The 21,707-nt window shown below is 39.6% G+C and overlaps 1 protein-coding gene across 1 annotated transcript in view; it reads left to right on the plus strand.

Moving 5' to 3' along the window:
* LOC144971353 (uncharacterized) overlaps positions 1-21,707 on the plus strand; it is a 113,555-nt gene that overhangs the window by 5,574 nt on the left and 86,274 nt on the right. Inside the window, exon 5 of the mRNA XM_078912087.1 lies at positions 2,360-2,528. Coding sequence (XP_078768213.1) covers positions 2,360-2,528 — 169 coding nt within the window. The remainder of the gene's footprint in view (positions 1-2,359; positions 2,529-21,707) is intronic.

Genomic DNA, 21,707 nt, shown 5'->3' on the forward strand with positions numbered 1-21,707 from the left:
GCAACCTTACCTATCGACTCCGAGGTGTTGCCCGGAAGATAGAGAAACTCACATAAGAACCATGTCCTAAGTACTTGAAGTTATCTGTACCTTAACCTTACCTATCGACTCCAAGGTGTTGCCCGGAAGAGAGAGAAACTTACATAAGAACCGTGTCCTAAGTACTTGAAGTTATCTGTACCGCAACCTTACCTATCGACTCCGAGGTGTCGCCCGGAAGATAGAGAAACGCACCGGTCTTCTGAAGAAGTTGGGGAAAGACAACTTTGCGCGCTGACCAGGCACTTTTGCCCTGGTAGTATGCTATTCTACCGCAGCAGAATATTCCGCTCCAGTGTGGCGTAGACGCAAGAGCGTTGAGAAACTAAATGTAGACTTAGTCTCTGCATATCGTTTCCCGAACGATGGCAACAACACGTGTTGATAATGAAGCCCGATAATGGCAGCAATTCAGTCCCCAGATTCCAGTGGGAGACAATAAGCTTCAACAGTCGTGACGTCTTTCCCTCGTAATGACACATAGTAACTTAGTAACGGAACAATGACGGACGCCCTTATGAAATACACCTCCGACGAGCATAAAAGTGCATCCAGAAGAAAAAAAAACCCACCATAAATCTGATCATGTTTTGACTTTTACACATTCTGATCACATGACATGTGAAAATGTTTTAGCCAGCATGAAGAATAAAAAGTACTGATTTTCTTTGTTTAGAGCCAAGCTGCTGGTTGCTGGGCGGGCGTGACATCAGACTATTGAATCCTATTACCTGGCGCTGGCTTAACAAAATAGAGATGGTATGCGGAGTAACCCCTTTCAGACGCATAAAATGGATAATGTCTTCAGTACGAATGGACACAAGACCCAGCAGCCCTTGTACTTTGCTTTCCTGACTCCGAACGACATAGAAGTCGGCTTGTAAAAATTGTGGGGAAGTGAACATGGTCTTTTCAAAACTGGGAGAAAAGTTTGTCAGGCTTCTGTACCAGCGAGAGGAGGACTTTTTGGACTGGACCAGACTGAATTGTAAAACCCGTCTACAGCGACCGCGCTTATCAGTGGCGACTTTCCACCTGTTCCACATGTACGCGCTGTGGCATAGAATCTGAAACGGCAGAACATCTAGTGGAACCTTGCATTATGATGTGGCTACTTGGTGGGTTTGCGAATGTACACGAGTTTGCCGCCTGGATTGAACGTCATAATAATATGTGGGCGTCCTTGAGATAATCAGTCGCATGGTGAAAAGCTTCGAACGGACATATTGACAATTTTAGTCAAGAGGTCAATTTCTATGGAAAATGAGTTCTCATCAAAAATCGTCAAATCAAACATTTTTGTACATATTAGTGAAATATTTTTTATTGAATTCTACTCCTAAATATTTTATTTTTATTTATTTATGAAGGTAATTATTATACTTAATATCAACTCTTGTCAACTTTGGAAGCGATTTTCTCAAAATTAGGGTTTCCCACCTTAGCCCACGTATATGACCAGAACTTCATGAAAAATCACCTGCTTTGCTTCAAATAAAGATTAAAATACTCAGGAAACATTGGGCTTTCCAGTCTACCCGTAGTGATAAACCTTAAAGAACAGTTATTCCATGGAAATGAATTAAATGAATTTCAATTTATTATTTTTGTTAATTTAAATGCTCATAATTTAATGGTTATATACTTATTCATTTAATCTATTTATGCATTAGTCAAACGTTTTGTTTATGACTTCTACCCCTCCCCCCCCCCTCCTCCTGGGTGGGGTTCTTGACCTCCCATAGTGCGCAGGGAGGTACATACTGTGTCTTCTATCCCCCTATGTCTGTTTTCCAACATGCTTTCTGTCTTTGTCTTGGAATGAGATTACTTGGTTTTGTCCTGGCCCTGGCCGGATACCCTGGTGGGAGGGAAACAGTCAAATGTATAGTTAGTTTTGGGAGATGATATTTTTTTCCTTGTAAATCATCTCTCTGTTATACACTGTATTATGTTTTGTTTATGTATTATATATGATTTGTAAACATTTGAATGTATTCCTTTCAGTTGGGACCTGTGCTTGTGTCTGGATGAGACTTTTAGGTGATCTCAAACTAAGTACACTGATAGTGTGCTCTTGGAATCTACATCTGTTCCCTATTTGAACCAATTCCCCTTTGTCTGCCCTATTCTTGGATGCTTTAATTGTAATTCTAGAACTTTTTACTATCCCATTTTCTTCCTTTTTACTGGCGCTGATAATATGACCTTAATGTGTTGCAAGCGCCGTAAAACCCTTAAAAATCAACAACAACAAAAAAACACCCCCCTCCTCACCATCTACGTTATACTAACGAATCTGGCTTCTATTTCATCGCAGGTGCTCCAAAAACGCTGTTAACATGGCTACCATCTTGATGTCACGTGAGCTCAAAGACGTCGGTGTCTTGGTCGCGGCCATACATCCAGGGTCAATAAAATCAGACATGGGAGGACCCCAGGCTGATCTCTCCGTGGAGGATGGGGCAGAGGGGACTCTGAAAGCTTTGGTAGGTCTGGAGGAGAAGGATATGGGGCTGGTGATCTCTTACGAGGGAGGGGCCATGGCATTTTGACTTCAATCGACCCTTTAATCCGCACAAGGCGGGTTGCCATTTTGATTCCAACTCAACATGATATTTCGCAGTTTTCATCAAAAGAGACATAACAACGATGCAATCATCATCATCATCATCATCATCATCATCATCATCATCATCATCATCATCATCATCATCATCATCACAAATGCCAACACAAACACTACGACCACTACGACTATCTACTACCACTCATCACTACTGGTGCGGCCATGTGGTCCTGTGTCATGACACTCTGCTTCGGAATGAAAGTTTCAGGTTTCGAGACGCGCTCTGAGGAGCACATAGTCGAGTTTTTGGAAAAAAAAGGTTCTTTTCTTATATCCCCTCACTGTACTCAGGTGTAAAATGAGTACAACTGCTACTACTACTACTACTACTACTACTACTACTACTACTACTACTACTATACTTCTACTACTACTATTACTACTACTAATAATAATAATAATAATAATGCTGAAAACTTATATAGCGCTATAACTCCGAGACACCAGACTCTAAGCGCTTAAATTACAAATTACTTTGGCTGAAACATACTCATTCACACACACAAGCACACACACACACACACACACACACACATATACACACACACAACACAACACACAACACAAACCAAACCTATCTTGCTTCTCATACCATCTACTAAAATCGAAACAAATATATTTTAAGCGAACGTTTAAAAATAGACAAAGATTCTTTTTCACGAATGCTCTGCGGTAAGGCGTTCCAAATAGAGGGTCCGAAATGAGAAAAGGATCTCATTCCAGCATTTTTCCGAATTCGAGGGACAACTAGTTTTGTGGAATCACTGGCCGAACGTAAGGGGCGGGGTTTTGAATATCTTTCAATTAGTTCTGAAAGGTAGGAAGGGGCAGTACCTTCAAGACAACGATACACTAAAACACAAGCTTTGAATTTAATTCTTTTCTCAACAGGCAGCCAATGCAGGTCATGAAGTAGAGGTCCGGCAGAGTCGCACCTACGCTTCATAAATACTAGTCTGGCAGCGCTGTTTTGGACAATCTGAAGACGTTTCAGATTGTATTGCGAAACGCCAAACAACAGAGCATTACAATAATCCAATTTCGATAGTACGAGGGACACAACCAGATGCTTGGTCACATCCTCAGATATGAACCGTCTAATGGAAGCAATCTTTTTTAGTTGGAAAAAGAGAGATCTAACCAAATTATTAACCTGATGCTCCATCGACAGTCCAGAGTCTAAGAATGTGCCAAGGTTTTTCACTTTGTCAACAATTTGAATAGAGGCATCCCCCAACTTCAAATCTGTTTCACTTTTCCACTTCCTGTTCCCCACATACAGCACCTCCGTCTTATCATCATTCAGTTTCAGTCTGTTCTCATTCATCCATTTCTTAACACTTTGGATACAATTTTTACTATTGGCTGATACTTCTTGTAAATTTCTCATATTGGAAACGCAGTACAATTGCGTATCATCAGCGTATTGATGGTAAGACAGACCAAAACTTCTGATGATTTTAGACAGAGGGCCAACGTACAAAACAAAAAGAACGGGTCCAAGTACTGAACCCTGGGGAACCCCACAATCAAGAAAGATTTCCTCCGATCTATATTCATCCACCGTAATAATCTGTTTACGATTAAACAAATATGACCTAAACCAATCAAGCGCTGCACCAGACACGCCATAAGTAATTTCAAGACGTTTGAGAAGAAGATTGTGATCAATAGTATCAAAAGCAGACGATAGGTCAAGCAAATTCAGCAAAGAACATGAACCATTGTCTATAACAGAGAGGAGATCATTAACAACCCTAACAAGTGCGGTTTCCGTCGAATGATGTTGCCTATAAGCAGACTGAAATTTTTCTTCAAGACAATTATTTTTAAGATGAGACAGTAATTGTTTCAAAACAAGCTTTTCTAAGATCTTAGAGAGAAAAAGAAGATTAGAGACAGGGCGATAGTTTTTTAAGTTCCCTTTATCGAGATCAGGTTTTTTCAAAAGGGGTTTGACATGAGCAACTTTGTAAATGTCTGGTACAGCACCTGACTGCAACGAATTATTAACAATACATGTAAATGGTGTTAAAATTGCATCAATGCATTTTTTTAAAATGGCAGTATTTAAGGGGTCTAAATCACAACTTTTAGTTGGAGACGACATAATGCAATCACGTAAGTCAGCTTCAGTAATCTTTGAAAAATGTGTTAACGAATCACCATGAAACTGGTCAAATGTTGTAGGGATCGATTCAGACGAGAGTTCCTTCCTGATGGTATCCGTTTTATCTTTAAAATATTGACCAAAGCGAGTTGGTAGATATGTACGATCGATTAAAGATGGGAGAGCTGGTTGCGTCTGTTGTCCCAGCAGTTCCTTGGTCAAGGCAAAGAATTGTCTCGAACGTCCCACGTTTTTGAGGCTTTCTTCATAGAATTTCTTTTTGGCCCTGAAATTGACGGCTTTTGCATCATTTCTAGCCGCGATGTATCGCTTCTTATCGACAGCATCTCTGGACTTGAGCCATTTTCTTTCTGCCCGCCTCCTGGCTAATCCATTCAATTTTATTTCGGTGTTATACCAGGGTGCTTGACGTCTCACTTTTACTGCTCTAGTTGTTAAGGGAGCATGCTTGTCCACCGTACCAACAATTGACTCGTGGAGACCATTCGCATCATGTTTATTTTTAACGTTATGGTCAAGGTCTTGTTTAAAAATGTTCATGTTTATATTCTTCAAATTACGAGATGTTATCATCTTTTTTACTTCGTGCTTCATTGGAAATAAAACGCAAAACACAATTAAATGATGGTCAGAGATTAATTTATCAATATTTGAGACAGGTGAAGAGAGAGAATGTTCAATGTCTGTAATGACATGATCTATTGTGTGGCCATGGTTGTTTGTAGGACCGCTTACAAGTTGAATATAGTTGTTTGTGTCAATAATCTCCCGAAATACTTTCGATTCATTTTTGTTTCCGAAATAATCAATGTTAAAATCACCCATAAAAATATTATGCTTTTTGTTAATGGATTGCATAGACATAAATTCTCCGAACTCAGATAAAAAATCAATTGTTGATATTTTGTTTTGTTGGCTTGGTGGTGGGCGGTAGACACAGTGAAACGACTTTTTAAAATTATTTTCATGAATGGCAAATCCAGCGTATTCAAAACTTCTAAAATTATCATGGTGAAATGATATCTTGTCAAAGAGTGACAAGTTGTAAATAATTGCAATACCACCTCCTTTCCTCCCAATGCGTGGAAATGATTTAATACAAAAGCCTTCGGGTGTAATTGCTTTCATAATTGGATCATCATATGAATGATTAAGCCATGTTTCCAAGATGACAAAAATATTAATTTTATGATCTTCAATAATGTCGATTATGTCTTGAGTTTTATTACGACACGATCTAACATTTAGTAATCCAATTTTTAAACTGGTATGATCACTACGTGCAGGTTGTTGTTGTTGTTGTTGCTCAAGACGGTGCTGTTGCTGCGAGTTGTTGTCATGGTGGTCGTTAATTTCATACTGACTGTCACGGACAGTGTTGACATTTGACAAGGAACGGTGAGGATTACTCATTGAAGTGATTAGATTGGATGGGGGACGAGTGTTGATAAATTGAAGCGAGGATCGAGGTCGTAGGGGGAGCGGGCGTGGGGTTGGCCGATGACCAATGACGGTGGTTATAGGGCGTTGTTTTCGTCTACCCCCTCTGAGTCTGTTCACAAAATTAGTATTATAAATAGATCGATGTACACGGTAGTTGTTAAAAGTTGTAAAATATAGCACAGTGAATAAAGTTTCCAATATGGCTGTAAACAAATAGCAGTTTAAAACTATGTTCGACTTTGGAAAATCCATACTTAAATTTTAAAATACTACTACTACTACTACTACTACTACTACTACTACTACTACTACTACTACTACTACTACTACTTCTACTACTACTACTACTACTACTACTACTACTACTACTACTACTACAGACGCCATGATTATTTAAGTCTTTCTTTGCAAAAGACCCAAAAGCAAATTATTATACCCACAAATATGAATAAATGGATTTTAAAAATATTATGTCAACATATTTCTCTGTGTATCACATAAAACATACAATGGTAGAAGTTAACCACTTTATAATATCTTTATTATGTCATAGATACTGTAGCTAAATTTCGATGTTATCCTCTTAGGTATCCTCTGTGCGGCTATGTGGTCTTGTGGTATGACACTCGATTTCGGATGGGAAAGTCCTAGGTTCGAATCTCGCTCTGCGCATAGTTGAGTCATTGGAAAGGCTCATTACTCACATTCTCTCATCATACTCAGGTGTAAATGAGAACCTGGCCGTTAACAGGGTTGTCTCTGTCCGAAAATTGTAATATCGCCTAACAGGGGTCATGTCAGATCCTACAAATTAAGTGTTGAGCCAGGGACCCGCATTGTAAAGCGCTTTGAGCACGTTTAGTGGATATTGCGCTATATAAAAGCTCAATTAAAAAAAAAATAACAGGAGATGAAGTGAGTAGAAAAGTACCTGAAGACACTAAAGAATAAAAACTTCGCGGCGATGGGGACTCAAGCCCACGAACTTACTGTTACGGCAACTCCGCCTGGTTTTTATTTCTCTATTGTCTTCTGGCACTTTTCTACTCACTTTTTTTCTTGCATAAGTTCCTGCTCGACTCACGTTTCTGAATTAATATTCACCTATTCTTAAGTAGAACTATAAATAGAATGCGCTTGGCAAAGAAGTTCACAGCATTGCCATCCGGAAGTATAACGGACCAACACACAAAACTATGTGTAACCATGAACTTTTATAGTCTGGTTAATACAAGTTTGTGAGAAGTACTCATAAACGTGGATGGCAAAAAACAATAACAACGACAGGAGTGACGTCATCTTCGTTCAATCAATACTATTTCACAGCCAAGCTGTGACGTGTTTCACTGCGTGGTGATCAAGGCTCTCCCCTCGCAGTCATGGTTTACTTATAGACAGTATGCGCTTGGCTAAGAAGCTCACAACATTGCCATCCGGAAGTAAAAAGGACCAACCCACAACACTATGTGTAACCTTGACGTATATAGTCTAGTTAATACTGTTTCGTGAGAATTACTCATAAACGCGGATGGCAAAAAACAATAACAAAGGCTAGAGTGACGTCGTCTTCGTTCTATCTATAGCCTGACACGAGAGCCGGAGCCATCGTTCACTTATAGCCTGACACTGACCAAAAAATGACGTCAAAATGCCAGTCTTTGGCCACAAAAGAAAACAAATCGTGAGTTGAATTCAATAGTTCAACTAATGGGATCACTTGTTTCCATGAGCACTCACTACTAACGACAACTCACTAGGCTAAATAATGACTTCAAAATGCCAATCTTTTTTGGTTTCAGTGTCAGGCTATAGATAGTATGCAGATGACGTCACTCAGGCCTTTGTTATTGTTTTTGCCATCCGCGTTTGTGAGTTTTTCTCACTAAACTGTATTAACCTGACTATAAACGTTCATGGTTACACAGAGTTTGTGTGTTGGTCCTTTATACTTCCGGATGGCAATGTTGTGAACTCCTTGGCCAAGCGCATTCTATCTATAAGTTAACAATGGCTTCGCGAGTGCCCACTAGGACTTATCTTTGACGTCATTTTTTTTTTTTTTTTGCACCGCCTATTAGTGAGTTGTCGTAAGTAGAGCTCATGGAAACAAGTGATCTCATTGGTTGACCTATTGAATACAACTCACGATTTGTTTTCTTTTGTGGCCAAAGATTTGTCTTTTGACGTATGTTTTTGGTAAGTCAGGCTATAGATAGTATGCGCTTGGCTAAGAAGCTCATAACATTGCCATCCGGAAGTATAACGGACCAACACACAAAACGGTGTGTTACCATGGTCGTTTATAGTCCTGGTTAATACAGTTCAGTGAGCATTACTCATAAACGCGGATGGCAAAAAACAATAACAAAGACATGGGTGACGTCATCTTCGAACTATCTATAAGTTAACGATGGCAACGCTCCACTCCACTCTTACACTTGCATCTTCTGCACCATTCTATCTCCAGCAATTCCACCAGTCTGTCACATATTATGAATATTCTACTGTCATTGTTATCAGTACCCCCTCCCCCTCCCCCGGCCACTACCCTTCGCCACCGCCCTCCCTCCCCTCCACCTATATATTATGATCCGGCTCATCATATCTGCATTATTCTTGTCCAACATTTTATTCCCCCCCCCCCCCCCCTTCCACCCACCCTCCTTCTGCCTTTAGCTCAGTTTATACCTTATCCTCTCATGTTCTTGTTTACGCTCGATTTTCATCCTCTTTACTCTGGTGTTTCTTTAGCTCTTTTCTTGTTTAGGTATGAGCTCTGCTTTGAGCTTCTTTAGCTTGGCTATGGCTTCATCCGTTCTTTCTGGCATCAATTATCCTTCTTCTTAACCCTGTTTACTATTTATTTAGCTGCAATTACAAAGGCTTTTGGGCTTGAAAAAAAATGTTTCAATTTGTTAGAATAACAGAATAATTTGGGTTAGTATACTATAGTGCGGCTATGTGGTCTAGTGGTATGACACCCAAATTCAGATCGGAGGTCAAGGTCCTGGGTTCGAGTAACGAGCGGCTCATAGTTGAGTCCTTGGAAAAGACTCTTTACTCACGTTCTCTCAATGTACTTTTGTCGACAGATGGCCACAAAATATGGTACTCTGGGGATGAAAGGATCCATCAACATGGAGTTGCATTCATTGTTAAGAAAGAAAACACCGATGCTATCATAGAATGTACCCCAGTGTCCAGAAGGATAATAATCACTATCAGAATCGCAGCTCAGCCCAAAAATGTATCTACAGTGTGAATACAGTGATGAAGATATAGAACAATATTATGAGATTTTAGAAGCAACAATTTCCAAGATACCAAAGAAAGACCTCTTTATAGTACAAGGAGACTGAAACGGGAAGGTGGGACCAGACGCATATCCAAACTGGACAGGAACAATAGGGCGTTTTAGTATAGGAACAACCAATGATAGGGGCATGAGACTACTGGAATTTGCTAAAGCCCCTAAGTTAACTATTGCAAACACTCTCCACCCACACAAAAGAACACGAACAACAACATGGCGCTGCCCTGGTGGTCAGTCACACAACCAAATTGATTTTATACTCGCTCCACAGAGATTTTAAGTCGGGTATAAATAAGGCAAAGACAAGTACATATCCAGTAGCAAACATAGGAAGTGATCATGATCTTGTTCTCTGTCCACTCAAATTGAAACTTCAAACATAACGTGATGCTGCAGAAACAAGACTAATGTTTGATGTCGAGAAACTGAAAGATCCAGCAGTTCCTGAAATTTTTAAGGTTGAAGTTGGTGGTAAATTTGCTACCCTAAGTTTAATAGACAATGATAAAGACTCACTAACTGGGAGCATTAATGATGTACTCCACTCAACAGCAGAGAAAGCCCTTGGACACAGAAGGAAGATAAGAAGACCCTGGGTGACCAACGAAGTTCTTGAGTTATGCGACAGAAGAAGTGAATGTAGGACACATAAACATCAAAACGAAGAAGCGATGGCAAGATATCAGGAAAGTAATAGGGAAGTGAGAAAATACATGCGTAAGGCAAACGAGATATGGATAGATGACCAATGTTTTGGTATCGACATAAGTATGAGATGCGGTGGAAACCTAAGACAAGCGTATAGCACATTGAAAATGCTTACAAATACATACAATGCCAAATCTAATGTAATAGAAGATAAAAATGGAACCTTACTGACGAACAAACACGATGTATTGAACAGATGGACAGAATACTGTGACCATTCGCCTCAAAACGGTATTAAGTGTATGTTTTATTGAGGAGAATGGACACCATGTTTTAGGGTGCTAATGCCAACAATTTATATTTTTGACCAGTTTAACATTAATTCGGCTTCTAAGCATATGGTTCGTTCCGACATAATACCGCTTTGAGACGATGGGTCACAAATGTTACTGTTGACCGGGGACCCTTTGTAAAAGACTTTGAATACGTTTAGTGGATATTGCGCTATATAAAAGCTCATGTTATTTTTAAAATAATACAAAATATCCTATTTCCTTACTTCCTTTTTCTCCCAATAGGGAACAAAAGTGGGATGTCAAAATACTGGTTCCAATCTAATTAGAAGTGTAAAACCACGCTTCTGAAGGATTGAACAAATCATCATCCATCGTGGCTTGTACTCTTGAGCACGTTGCCGGTCAGCTGTCTCCACGAATCACGATCCTCTGCGGTGCGCATGAAATTTGTGTTGTTTTTTTGGCCATTTTTAGTTTATTTAGATATGAAATTCTTTGTCTTCCTCTAGCTCTCTTTCCCTCGATCATCCCAGATGTTACCAACTTTTCTATTTCGTCTCTTCTCCACACATGCCCAAGAAACCGTAACTGCCTCTTTCTGATGGTATCAATCAACGTTCTTCCCTATCTCACCGTCTCCAATACTTCCTCGTTCGTATATTTGTCTGTCCATGATAGCCTCAACATTCTTCAATACATCCACATCTCAAATGCCTCTAACCTCCTCGTACATTCTTTGTCAAGCGTCCACGTTTCACACCCGTTTAAAAGGGTACTTATAACATACTTTCATTCTGGTCTTCAACTTTAGGTTGTTATTTGACACAACTGGTCGCATTGTATGGAACACGTTTTTGCTATTGCTATTCTTTGTTTTATATCATCTATGTCACGTGCGTCACGGATAATGATAGTGCCTAAATATTTAAATTTCTTTACTTGTTTGATGGTCTCTCCTTTGCTTGACAAGTGGAAGGTCGTGTTGTTGTCATTCTTTGAGACCACCATGCATTCGGTTTTTTTTCACATTTAGTTTCAGGCCCATCTCTTTCACTTTTGCACACCAGTATATCTAAAATTTTCTGCACGTTTTCTGGAGAGTAGGCCATCAGAGTACCATCGTCTGTGTATCTTATGCTATTCATATTCTTCCCTCCAACGACGAAGCCTTTCATATCTTCAATTTCTTTGAATATTATTTCACTATATATGTTAAAAAGGTGATGAGACGCAACCTTGTCAAACCTTATGTAAATGAGCATCTTATCCACGAGTGATGACATCTTATTGTCAAGTCTAAATATATGCTGGTCGTCAATATAAATCATCCATCCTCACTGTATTATGTCCCGTAATCCTTAGAATCTGCCTATAGATAGAACAAAGATGACGTCACTCATGTCTTTGTTATTGTTTTTTGCCATCCGCGTTTATGAGTAATGCTCATTGAACTGTATTAACCTGACTATAAACGTTCATGGGTACACACAGTTTTGTGTGTTGGTAACTTATATTTCCGGATGGCAATGTTATGAGCTTCTTAGCCAAGTGCATACTATCTATACATCCTGCTACTAAATTAGTTATGCCACCTTATGATTATGTACGGCTATGTGGTCTAGTGCTATGACACCCGCTTTCGGATCGGCAGGTCCTGGGTTCGTTCGAGCCATGCACAAATTCCGTTACGTGGGACTATTAAAGGTCTGAGGGTACTCAGGAGATCTTGGGTTTGGTCTACACTGGAGGCAGGCTGAGTCTTTGGAATGTTTTTTTAAAAAATATTTTTCTTTCTGCTTTGTCTGTCACTGTTTCATCCACACTTGTTCAGATGTGCGGGTATGTGGTCTAGTGGTATGACACTCGCTTTCGGATCGGAAGGTCCTGGGTTCGAGCCTCGCGCTCGGCCCATTGTTCAGTCCTTGGAAAAGGCTCTTTACTCACATTCTCTCACCATACTCAGGTCTAAAATGAGTACCTGGCCGTTAACAGCGTTGTTTTTGTCCGAAAAATTGTAATATGGCCTAACAGGCGTCCTACATGTTAAATATTGCAGTTGACCAGGGACCCATTGTAAAGCGCTTTGAGCACATTTAGTGGATATTGCCCTATATAAAGCTAAAGAAATTGTAATGTTTATGTGCGTGCTCCCTATTTGCCACTCTCATAATACCATATTCTAGAGGTGCCTAAATGAGCCGATAGAGAAAAAATAAAGTGAGTAAGTGTGACTCATATATAACGGAACAGCACAAAACAAACAACGTTTCGGCCCTTGACCTACTTCAGGAGACAAACAACAGAACACAAAAATGAAAAGTTACAAACAAAAAAAAGATAATTCACATTTTGTAAAATTTGGAAACAATGTAAATGTATGGAGAGGGTGTTGGATGTGGATTCAAGGAGAGGTATAAACGGGAGAGAGAGAGAGAGAGAGAGAGAGAGAGAGAGAGAGAGTGAGAGAGTGGGGATATGTATGTGTTTGTGAGCGTATGTGTATGTGTGTGTGTGTGTGTGTGTGTGTGAATTGTATGGAATAAGGGCTGGGGAGATTGGGGGGGGGGGAAGAATAGACTGGTAATTTGTAATCTACAGTAAACGATTCATATCATATCACACAACACCAAGGAGTTTTCTATTATCAATGACAACGATCAACATTACATTCTCCTTAGTAATTTTCATTCATTTCGGGTTGTCAGTGGTCGTAGTTAATGTAGATCAGACAATTCCACTGGTTCACAGACAGAAGTACTTTGCCCCCCCCCCCAACCCCCAATTTTGGTCACATATATCCCTCATCTTCTCTATGAGTCTCAAAATTGGGATTTGCAAAGTCCCAGGCTTGAGAGTCTTTGCCAAGAGTAGGGTCAAGTAAGTCGATCGATATTTGAAGGACGAGTTGTATGGCCAAAACGTTAGAATAAGTGTTTTTTTTTCGAGAATGGCAGATCAGTAAACACCATCAGAAAAAGACAGTTAAAATTTCTCGGACATATTTACAGAAAAAAAACCGAATTGAAAAGATTGTACTTACGGGTAAAGTTGCTGGGGAGAAAAGAAGAGGGAGACAGAGGATTGATTACATTGACAATCTGAACGGATGGATTGGTGGAGGAGGAACAGGAATCGCGCGATTGAGAAGATCTGAGGATAGATATGGTTGGAGGGACATGATCGCCGATGTCTGCAACAGGCCTGGCACTTGATGATGATGATGATGATGAGATCCGTCAGAGGTTAAAAGGGTACACTCGAGAGGAGACAGTTTTCTTTCTTCAGAAATTTCACGTCTTCAATCTCTGTTCTAGGGCAAGACTGTGCAGTAGAACGACGTTTACATATATACAGGTCTGATAACCGAACGCATAATGGGCCTAGTTGTTCAGAAAAGGATCCACGTTGAATAATCATAATAATATTGGTATTAAAATGGATCAAAATTACATCTGCGTTTATCAAAATAATAATAGACCTATGAAGAATCTAACAAGAATCCTCATAAAATATGATCCATTTTAGGTTTTGAGTAAAAACATTATCGTTGAATAAAAACGTTATTCATCAATTGACCAATAGTAATTTATTGGTTTAAATAAAGGTTGAAAAGACAGCTGATTGGTTATCTCAAGTAATTTTTGGTGATTATGAATATAAATCACAACGTAAAATAGGGAATTCCCAAGTAATTTGTTTTGATGAAGAAGCCAATATTTATTTATGAAAAGTGATCATGAAGATGACTTGAATGCAAAATAAAAAGCTGCTTTTTTACAACTTGTTGGTTTCATCAGATCTCAGAATCTTACTTTGACGGATGGAGTAAACAGTATGTGATTTAGTGGTCTAGTGGTATTACACTCGCTTTTGAATCGGACGGTCCTGGGTTCGAGCCTCGCTCGGCGCATAGTTGAGTCCTCGGAAAAGGCTATTAACTCACATTCTCTCACTCAACTCGGGTGTAAAATGAGTACCTGGCCGTTAACAGCGTTGTCTCTGTCCGAAAAAAATAATAATATCTCCTAACAGGCGTCATGTTTTGTCCTACATGTTAAATGTTGATGTTGGCCAGGGGTCCCACTGTAAAGAGCTTTGAGCAGGTTCATTGGATATTGCGCAATATAAAAGATCAATTTTAAAAATATATCTTTGTCCAGATAACAACAAATAGCACATGATAACACAAAAACACTTTGAGTCTAGCCTCAAAAACCAATAGTGATGTGGTCATCTAGGCCCCACCTTTTTTTTTAAATTGAGTTTTATATAGCGCAATATTCACTAAATGTGCTCAAAGCGCGTTAAAGGAATCCCTGACCAACAGCAACATTTAATATATCGGACGGGAAATGACGCCTGTTAGGCGATATTACAATTTTTCGGACGAAGACAACGCTGTTAACGACCAGGTACTCATTTTACACCTGAGTACGGTGAGAGAATGTGAGTAAAGAGCCTTTTCCAAGGACTCAACTAGGCGCCGAGCGCGAGGCTCGAATCCAAGACCTTCCGATCCGAAAGCGAGTGTCATACCACTAGATCACATAGCCGCACCTTTACGTGCACAACTCCGAGCAACTACCCGGAAGTAGAATGAATGATATTAGTTGTTATTTGTTGTTATCTCGACAAAGATAAATTAATACCCGGAGGAAAGGTATTCTGTCATGTCATTGGCATTGTTTACGACGCATGAACGGTCCCACGAAAACGTGTAGTGTTAAATGGTGCGTAAAAAATAACTCATTTAATAAGACTAGATGAACAAGTCACCGGAGCTCACTTTGCGGCGCTGGACTGCGGCTGACGCCTGGGTTTTTCTAGTTTTCCCTTGGATTAAACACTAAAGAAAAATCTTCCTTTAGGGATGAATAAAGGGAATTCTCTCTCTCTCTCTCTCTCTCTCGCTCTCTCTCTCTCTCTCTCTCTCTCTCTCTCTCTCAAACTCTCTCTCTATCTATCTATCTATTTATTTATCGATCTATCGTATCTATCCACCTGTCAGTCTATTTCATTCTCACGACGTCAGGTCGACAGGTCCAGATCCCACATAATACCGTTGGGATGATTTACATAATGACATATCAAAGATTTCAAGTTACTCCTTAATATCTCTTTATCCACGATTCCCTCTCTCTCTCTCTCTCTCTCTCTCTCTCTCTCTCTCTCTCTCTCTCTCTGAACTCTCATAATATATCTTTATTTGTCTATCCTTCCCTATCGTCTTTTTCACCTACTCTCTCTCTCTCTCTCTCTCTCTCTCTCTCTCTCTCTCCCACTGTGGTCTATCACAGGTTCTCTCTTTCTCTCTCCTTCTTGTTCTCTCTCTCCCTCTCCCCCTCTCTCTCCCTCTCTCTCTATCTCTCTATCTTATTTTCTTTTGTTTCTATTTTTGCTTCTCTCCTGTGTCACTCTTTTTTTTTTTGTTCTCTTGTTCTCTTTTCTTAGCCTTAGAGAGAGAGAGAGAGAGAGAGAGAGAGAGAGAGAGAGAACAAGAAGGAGAGAGAATTAGAGAAAAAGAGAACCTGTGATAGACAGAGAGAGAAAGAGTATGAGAAATGGACGATAGGGAAGGATAGGCAAATAAAGATATTTGAGAGTTCACACACACACACACACACACACACACACAGAGAGAGAGAGAGAGAGAGAGAGAGAGAGAGAGAGAGAGAGAGAGAGAAAGAGAGAGAGAGAGATCCAAATTCATTGACGAATACAGTACAGTTCAATAATTTGCTGCTACGTAAGCCAGAATCCAAAATCCCTACCTAATCGTCTGTCATCTTACACGATTTTATTAGTGGACATTTTACCAAGATACATAGTTTAAAGACCTGAAGTTGGTTTAGGGCGTGGTTCCATCAAAGTTATTGTCAGACTTTTAGTGGGCCTGTCTTTGTGGTTTTAATTTATTTTACCTCTCTCTACTCTTGCATTTTAAACCCCCCCCCCCCCCCCCATCCCCCTCCCCTCCCAATTTTTTTTTAAAACGACTGAAAACAAACCCACAAGAACAAACAAATGACCAAAACAAATCCCCCTACCCTCATTAAACCGAGCAAATAAACAAAAAAAAAAACCCAGCAAAACAATACAAAACAAAACAAAAACGGTAGCATATATTTTGCGTAATATCCGCCAACCGTGCTCAAAGTGGTTTACGGGGTTGGGGAGGGGGGGGGGGTGGGGGTGGGGTCCCTAGCCAACAGCATCAGTTAATTTGTAGGACAGGACCAGCTAATAGACGAGTTATAATTTTCTTTCCTAAGACAAACAAACCTCGTAACTACCACTACCAGACACTCAATTTACACTTTGAGAACTATGAGAGAATGTAAGTAAAAAGCCATTTTCTAAGGACTACACGATACGCTTTTCAGAGCGTTACTCGAATCTGGCATTCCAATCCGCAGGCGAGTGTCATACCAGAAGACCACATAAAAATGAGCTTGTTATAAAGCGCAATATCCACTAAACGTGTTCAAAGCGCTTTACGAGGGGCTCCTTGGTCAACAGCAACACGTAACATGTAAGACGAGACGAGACATGACGCTTGTTAGGTCTCCTTTGACACGCGAAGTTTCACCTGATGAAACTCTCAATTCATGAACATTTTCTGGACAAAATGAAAGAAACTGAATAAATCGATAATTCATTTTTTCTCTCCTTTTTTTTTTTTGTATATTCCGTTTTTTGTTCGTAATGACGACTGTACTTAAAACTACCTACATCAATCATAATTTGGGAGTCTTACTTAATGTTAACGTTGTGGACAACCCGTATTAGTAGACTCATTCTCAAAACAAAATTAAATAGTTGAAGTAGTCCAGAGTTAGTGGGGAAGGAAGAGACTCAAAAACCCATTAGAAGATACGAGCTGTCAACGTTCAAGGGAGACTAATCTATCTTAAGTAGTTAATAGAAATTTTGACTTTAGTAGTTACGTAACTTCACTTTCCAGTTTGTTGCGTTACGATTTTGATGATACGCTCTTAGTCGGCCGAGAAAGTTTTGTCAATAATTGTAATCATTAACCGTCATTAGATTTTCAGGAATTCTTAAAGACCATTGAATTGGTTGGGAGGAGGGGGTGGTGGGAAAGGAGGGGGGGGGGGGTGAAAGATTGTCACCATTAACCTTTATTAAGGTTTTAGAATTTCTTAAAGATCAGTGAAGTGGATTTTTGGGTTTTTAATGACGGAATTAACACTAATTTATATTTAAGAGGTTGCCATCGTTAACCCTTAAGTGCACAAGATGTCTCATTAAAAAAATCAGTGAATTGGTTTTTGGGATTAAATGACGGAATAATAATAATAATAATAATAATAATAATAATAATAATAATAATAATAATAATAATAATAATAATAATAATAATAATAATAATAATAATAATAATAATCACAATAAAAATGATAACTAATAATAATAATAATAATAATAATAATAATAATACTATAACTACTACTACTACTACTACTACTACTACTACTACTACTACTACTACTACTACTACTACTACTACTACTACTACTACTACTACTACTAATAATTATAATAATAATAATAATAATAATAATAATAATAATAATAATAATAATAATAATAATAATAATAATGATGATGATGATGATGATTATAATAATAATAATAATTCTAATAATAATAATGATAATATTGATAATCATCATAATGATGGTGATGATGATGATGATAATGATGATGATGATGATGATGATGATGATGATGATGATGATGATGATGATGATGATGATGATGATGATGAGAATAATAATAGTGTACATTTAGTATAGCGCTTTCTATGCAATTGCATCTCAAAACGCTTTACAATGAAAATAAAGTCATTGATTAATAATAAAATGATAAAACACAGCATAATACGATTCAATAGTCTGATGTCACGTCGCCCAACAACGACGGCCATCGTGGTTCTAAACAAAGAAACTCGGTACTTTTTATTCTTCATGCTGGCAAGAACTTTTCATATGTCTTGTGATCAGAATGTGCAAAAGTCAAAACATGATCACATTTATAATGTTTTTTCCCCTCTGGATACGCTTTTATGCTCGTCGGAGAAATATTTCATAAGGGCCTTGTTCCGATAGGTTAGAGCCAGTTACACACCATGCGTCAACGAGGAAGTGACGTTACGACTGTTGAAACGTATTAGCTTGACGCAGATTGCATGATTATGGAATAAGATTTATGAGTAAAAGTAGTTTCCAATAAGAATGTTTTAAGTTTAGTGTCAATGATTGGGGGTCTCGATAGCTCAGTTGGTAGAGCACCCACTTCACACGCAAAGGGAGCGGGTGCAGTCGAGATTTTTTTCTGACCTTCTTGTCCACCTAGCAAGTGAATGGATTGCTGGGTCTGTTAGGTCTGGCGGAAAGTATTTGCGATAGAATAACGTCATTTCCAAAGGGTAGCAAGCAATTATTGGTATTGTCCGTTTCACACTAGAGAAACCGGGATAACCCCCGGCTCTATGGGCCTAACGGCTCTGAGCAAAGTGGATCAAATTCAAACAATATTATTCTATTCTCTCATACTCTGGAAAAAACAAGTATCTAAAATTTTGGCCAGAAAACTCGTCCTTCAAATATCGATCGATTGAAATGCAAGGTGACGAAATGTATTTACTAGCTTTATCGTCTAGTGGTATGACACTCGCCCGCGGAGCTACACGTCTTCGGTTCGATTCCCGCTTGGAGCAGCGTAAAGTTGAGTCCATGGAAGTGGCTCTCTACATAAATATATAAATGCTCTCATCGTACTTAAGTGTAAAATGAGTACCTGGTCCTTAACAGCGTTGTCTCTCTCTCTCCATCAAAACTTTATGTAGTACTAGTTACCTCACATGGGGACATGAAATGAACTCGTTCTTTGTCTTAAATGTTGCTGTAGGCTAGGGATCCCCTGTGAGATTATGTGATCTAGAGGTATGACAATCGCTTTCTTATCGGAAGGTCCTGGGTTCGAGCCTCACTCGGCGCATAGTTGAGTCCTTGAAAAAGGCTCTTTACTCACTTATTCTTCCCGTACTCAGGTTAACAGCGTTGTCTATGTCGGAAAAAAAATTAATATTGCCAAACAGGCGTCATGTCTCGTTCTACATGTTACGTGTTCTGTTGATCAGGGACCCCCTGTAAAGCGCTATGAGCACTTTAGTGGATATTGCTCTATATAAGAGCTCAAGTTTTTAAAGCGCTTCGGGCTCGTTTAGTGGGTATTGCGGAATACAAATGCTCAGGTTTATGGTGGCTGTACGGTACTAGTTAAAAGGGTCGCTGATGTAGTTAATGACTAGTCTAGTTGATATGCATGGTGGAGGACTTCAAATTCATGAGATGGACTACGGAATTGATGGAGAGAAAATTAGATTATGACTGGTCCATTTACTTAGGAAATCAATCAAACACGCATGGACACGCACACATGCACTCTCTCTCACACATAAAGACACACGCACACACACACACACACACACACACGCACGCACGCGCGCGCATACGATTCGTTGTATAGATTACATGCCCTTGGCTAAGAAGTTCACAACATTGCCATCCGGAAGTATAACGGACCAACACACAAAACTGTGTGTAACCATGATTGTTTGTTGTCTGGATAATACAGTTAGGTGAGAATTTCTCATAAACGAGGATGGCAAAAAACAATAACAAAGACCTGAGTGACGTCATCTCCGAACTATCTATAACGGACCAATGAAGTTGACGTCATTCAGCTCTAACGTGAGCTTTTGTATAGCGCAATATCCACTAAATGTACTCAAAGCGCTTTACAAGAGATCAACAGCAACACGTAACATGTAGAACGAGACATGACGCTTAGTAGGCGATATTACAAGTTCTTTCATACAGAGACAAGGCTGTTAACTCATGTTACACTTGAGTACGGTGAGAGAATATGTGAGTAAAGAGCCATTTCGAAGGACTCAACTATACGCCGAGCGAGGCTCGAACCCAGGACCTTCCGATCTGAAAGCGAGTGTCATACTACAAGACCACATAGCCGCACATTACAGGTTACACACATCATGTTGCGCGTTGGTACGTTATATCCGGCTGGCTGATGTAGTGAATATTTTGCCCAAACGCATTCAAAACCCTTCGATCCATCCATCCATTCTAACAATCAAGCTCAAACACACACACACACACACACACACACACACATGTGCATATACACACAAACGAAAAACGAACACACACATTGGGACACACTAATTCTGTGCTCAATTCACCAACATTGTCCATTCATGGAGTACGAAAAACCAATTTGAATTAAATTGATGGAAAGGAGTCGAATTTGAATTCATCCTTACACTAGGAAATGACGCAAACTGTGGGAGGTGAATGAATGGAGATTTAGTTAGGGATGGAGAGAGAGAGAGAGAGAGAGAGAGAGAGAGAGAGAGAGAGAGGTAGAGTCAGTGGAGGAGCGAGATAGGGAGAGGGGATAAATACGTGGGGAGAGAGAGAGAGTGGGGGAAAGATAGGTATATGGGGTGAAAGAGAGGGAGAGAGTGAGTGGGGGAAAGATAGGTATATGGGGTGAAAGAGAGGGAGAGAGCGAGAGCGAGCGAGAGAGAACGAGAGAGAGAGAGAGAGAGAGAGAGAGGATGGGGATACATAGATATCTGATTGGAGGTAAACACACACACACACACACACACCCACACGCTCGCGCGCGCACAGGGAGAGATAGATAGAGAAGATGAGAGAGAGAGAGAGAGAGAGAGAGAGAGAGAGAGAGAGAGAGAGAGAGAAAATGTCATAACAAGCAGACTACAATAGATTTAATAATATATTAATCTACTCGTAAATTACTTTCCAAGAATCCTACCAAATAAAAAAAAAATATTTAAAACATCAAAACAAAACAAAAACCAACAAAATGCTGTTATTTGACAGGCCCTAACTTTACACTTGAGTACGACGAGAGAATGTGAGTAAAGAGTCTTTTCAAGGATTCAACTTTGAACCACCAAGGGCAGGATTTGAACAAGAATCCCGCCGGTCCGAATCTGTGTACATACCATTAGTGTCAGCAACGTTCATCGTTACCTTTTTGACTTGTGCGGGTATGTGGTCTTGTTGTGTGACACTCGTTTTTGGATTGGAAGGTCTTGGGTTCCAGCCTCGCTCGGCGCATAGTAGA

The sequence above is a fragment of the Berghia stephanieae genome, chromosome 4 (genome assembly GCF_034508935.2).
Source record: "Berghia stephanieae isolate SIO BIC M18660-M18661 chromosome 4, UCSD_Bste_1.3, whole genome shotgun sequence".
Taxonomy (NCBI): domain Eukaryota; kingdom Metazoa; phylum Mollusca; class Gastropoda; order Nudibranchia; family Aeolidiidae; genus Berghia; species Berghia stephanieae.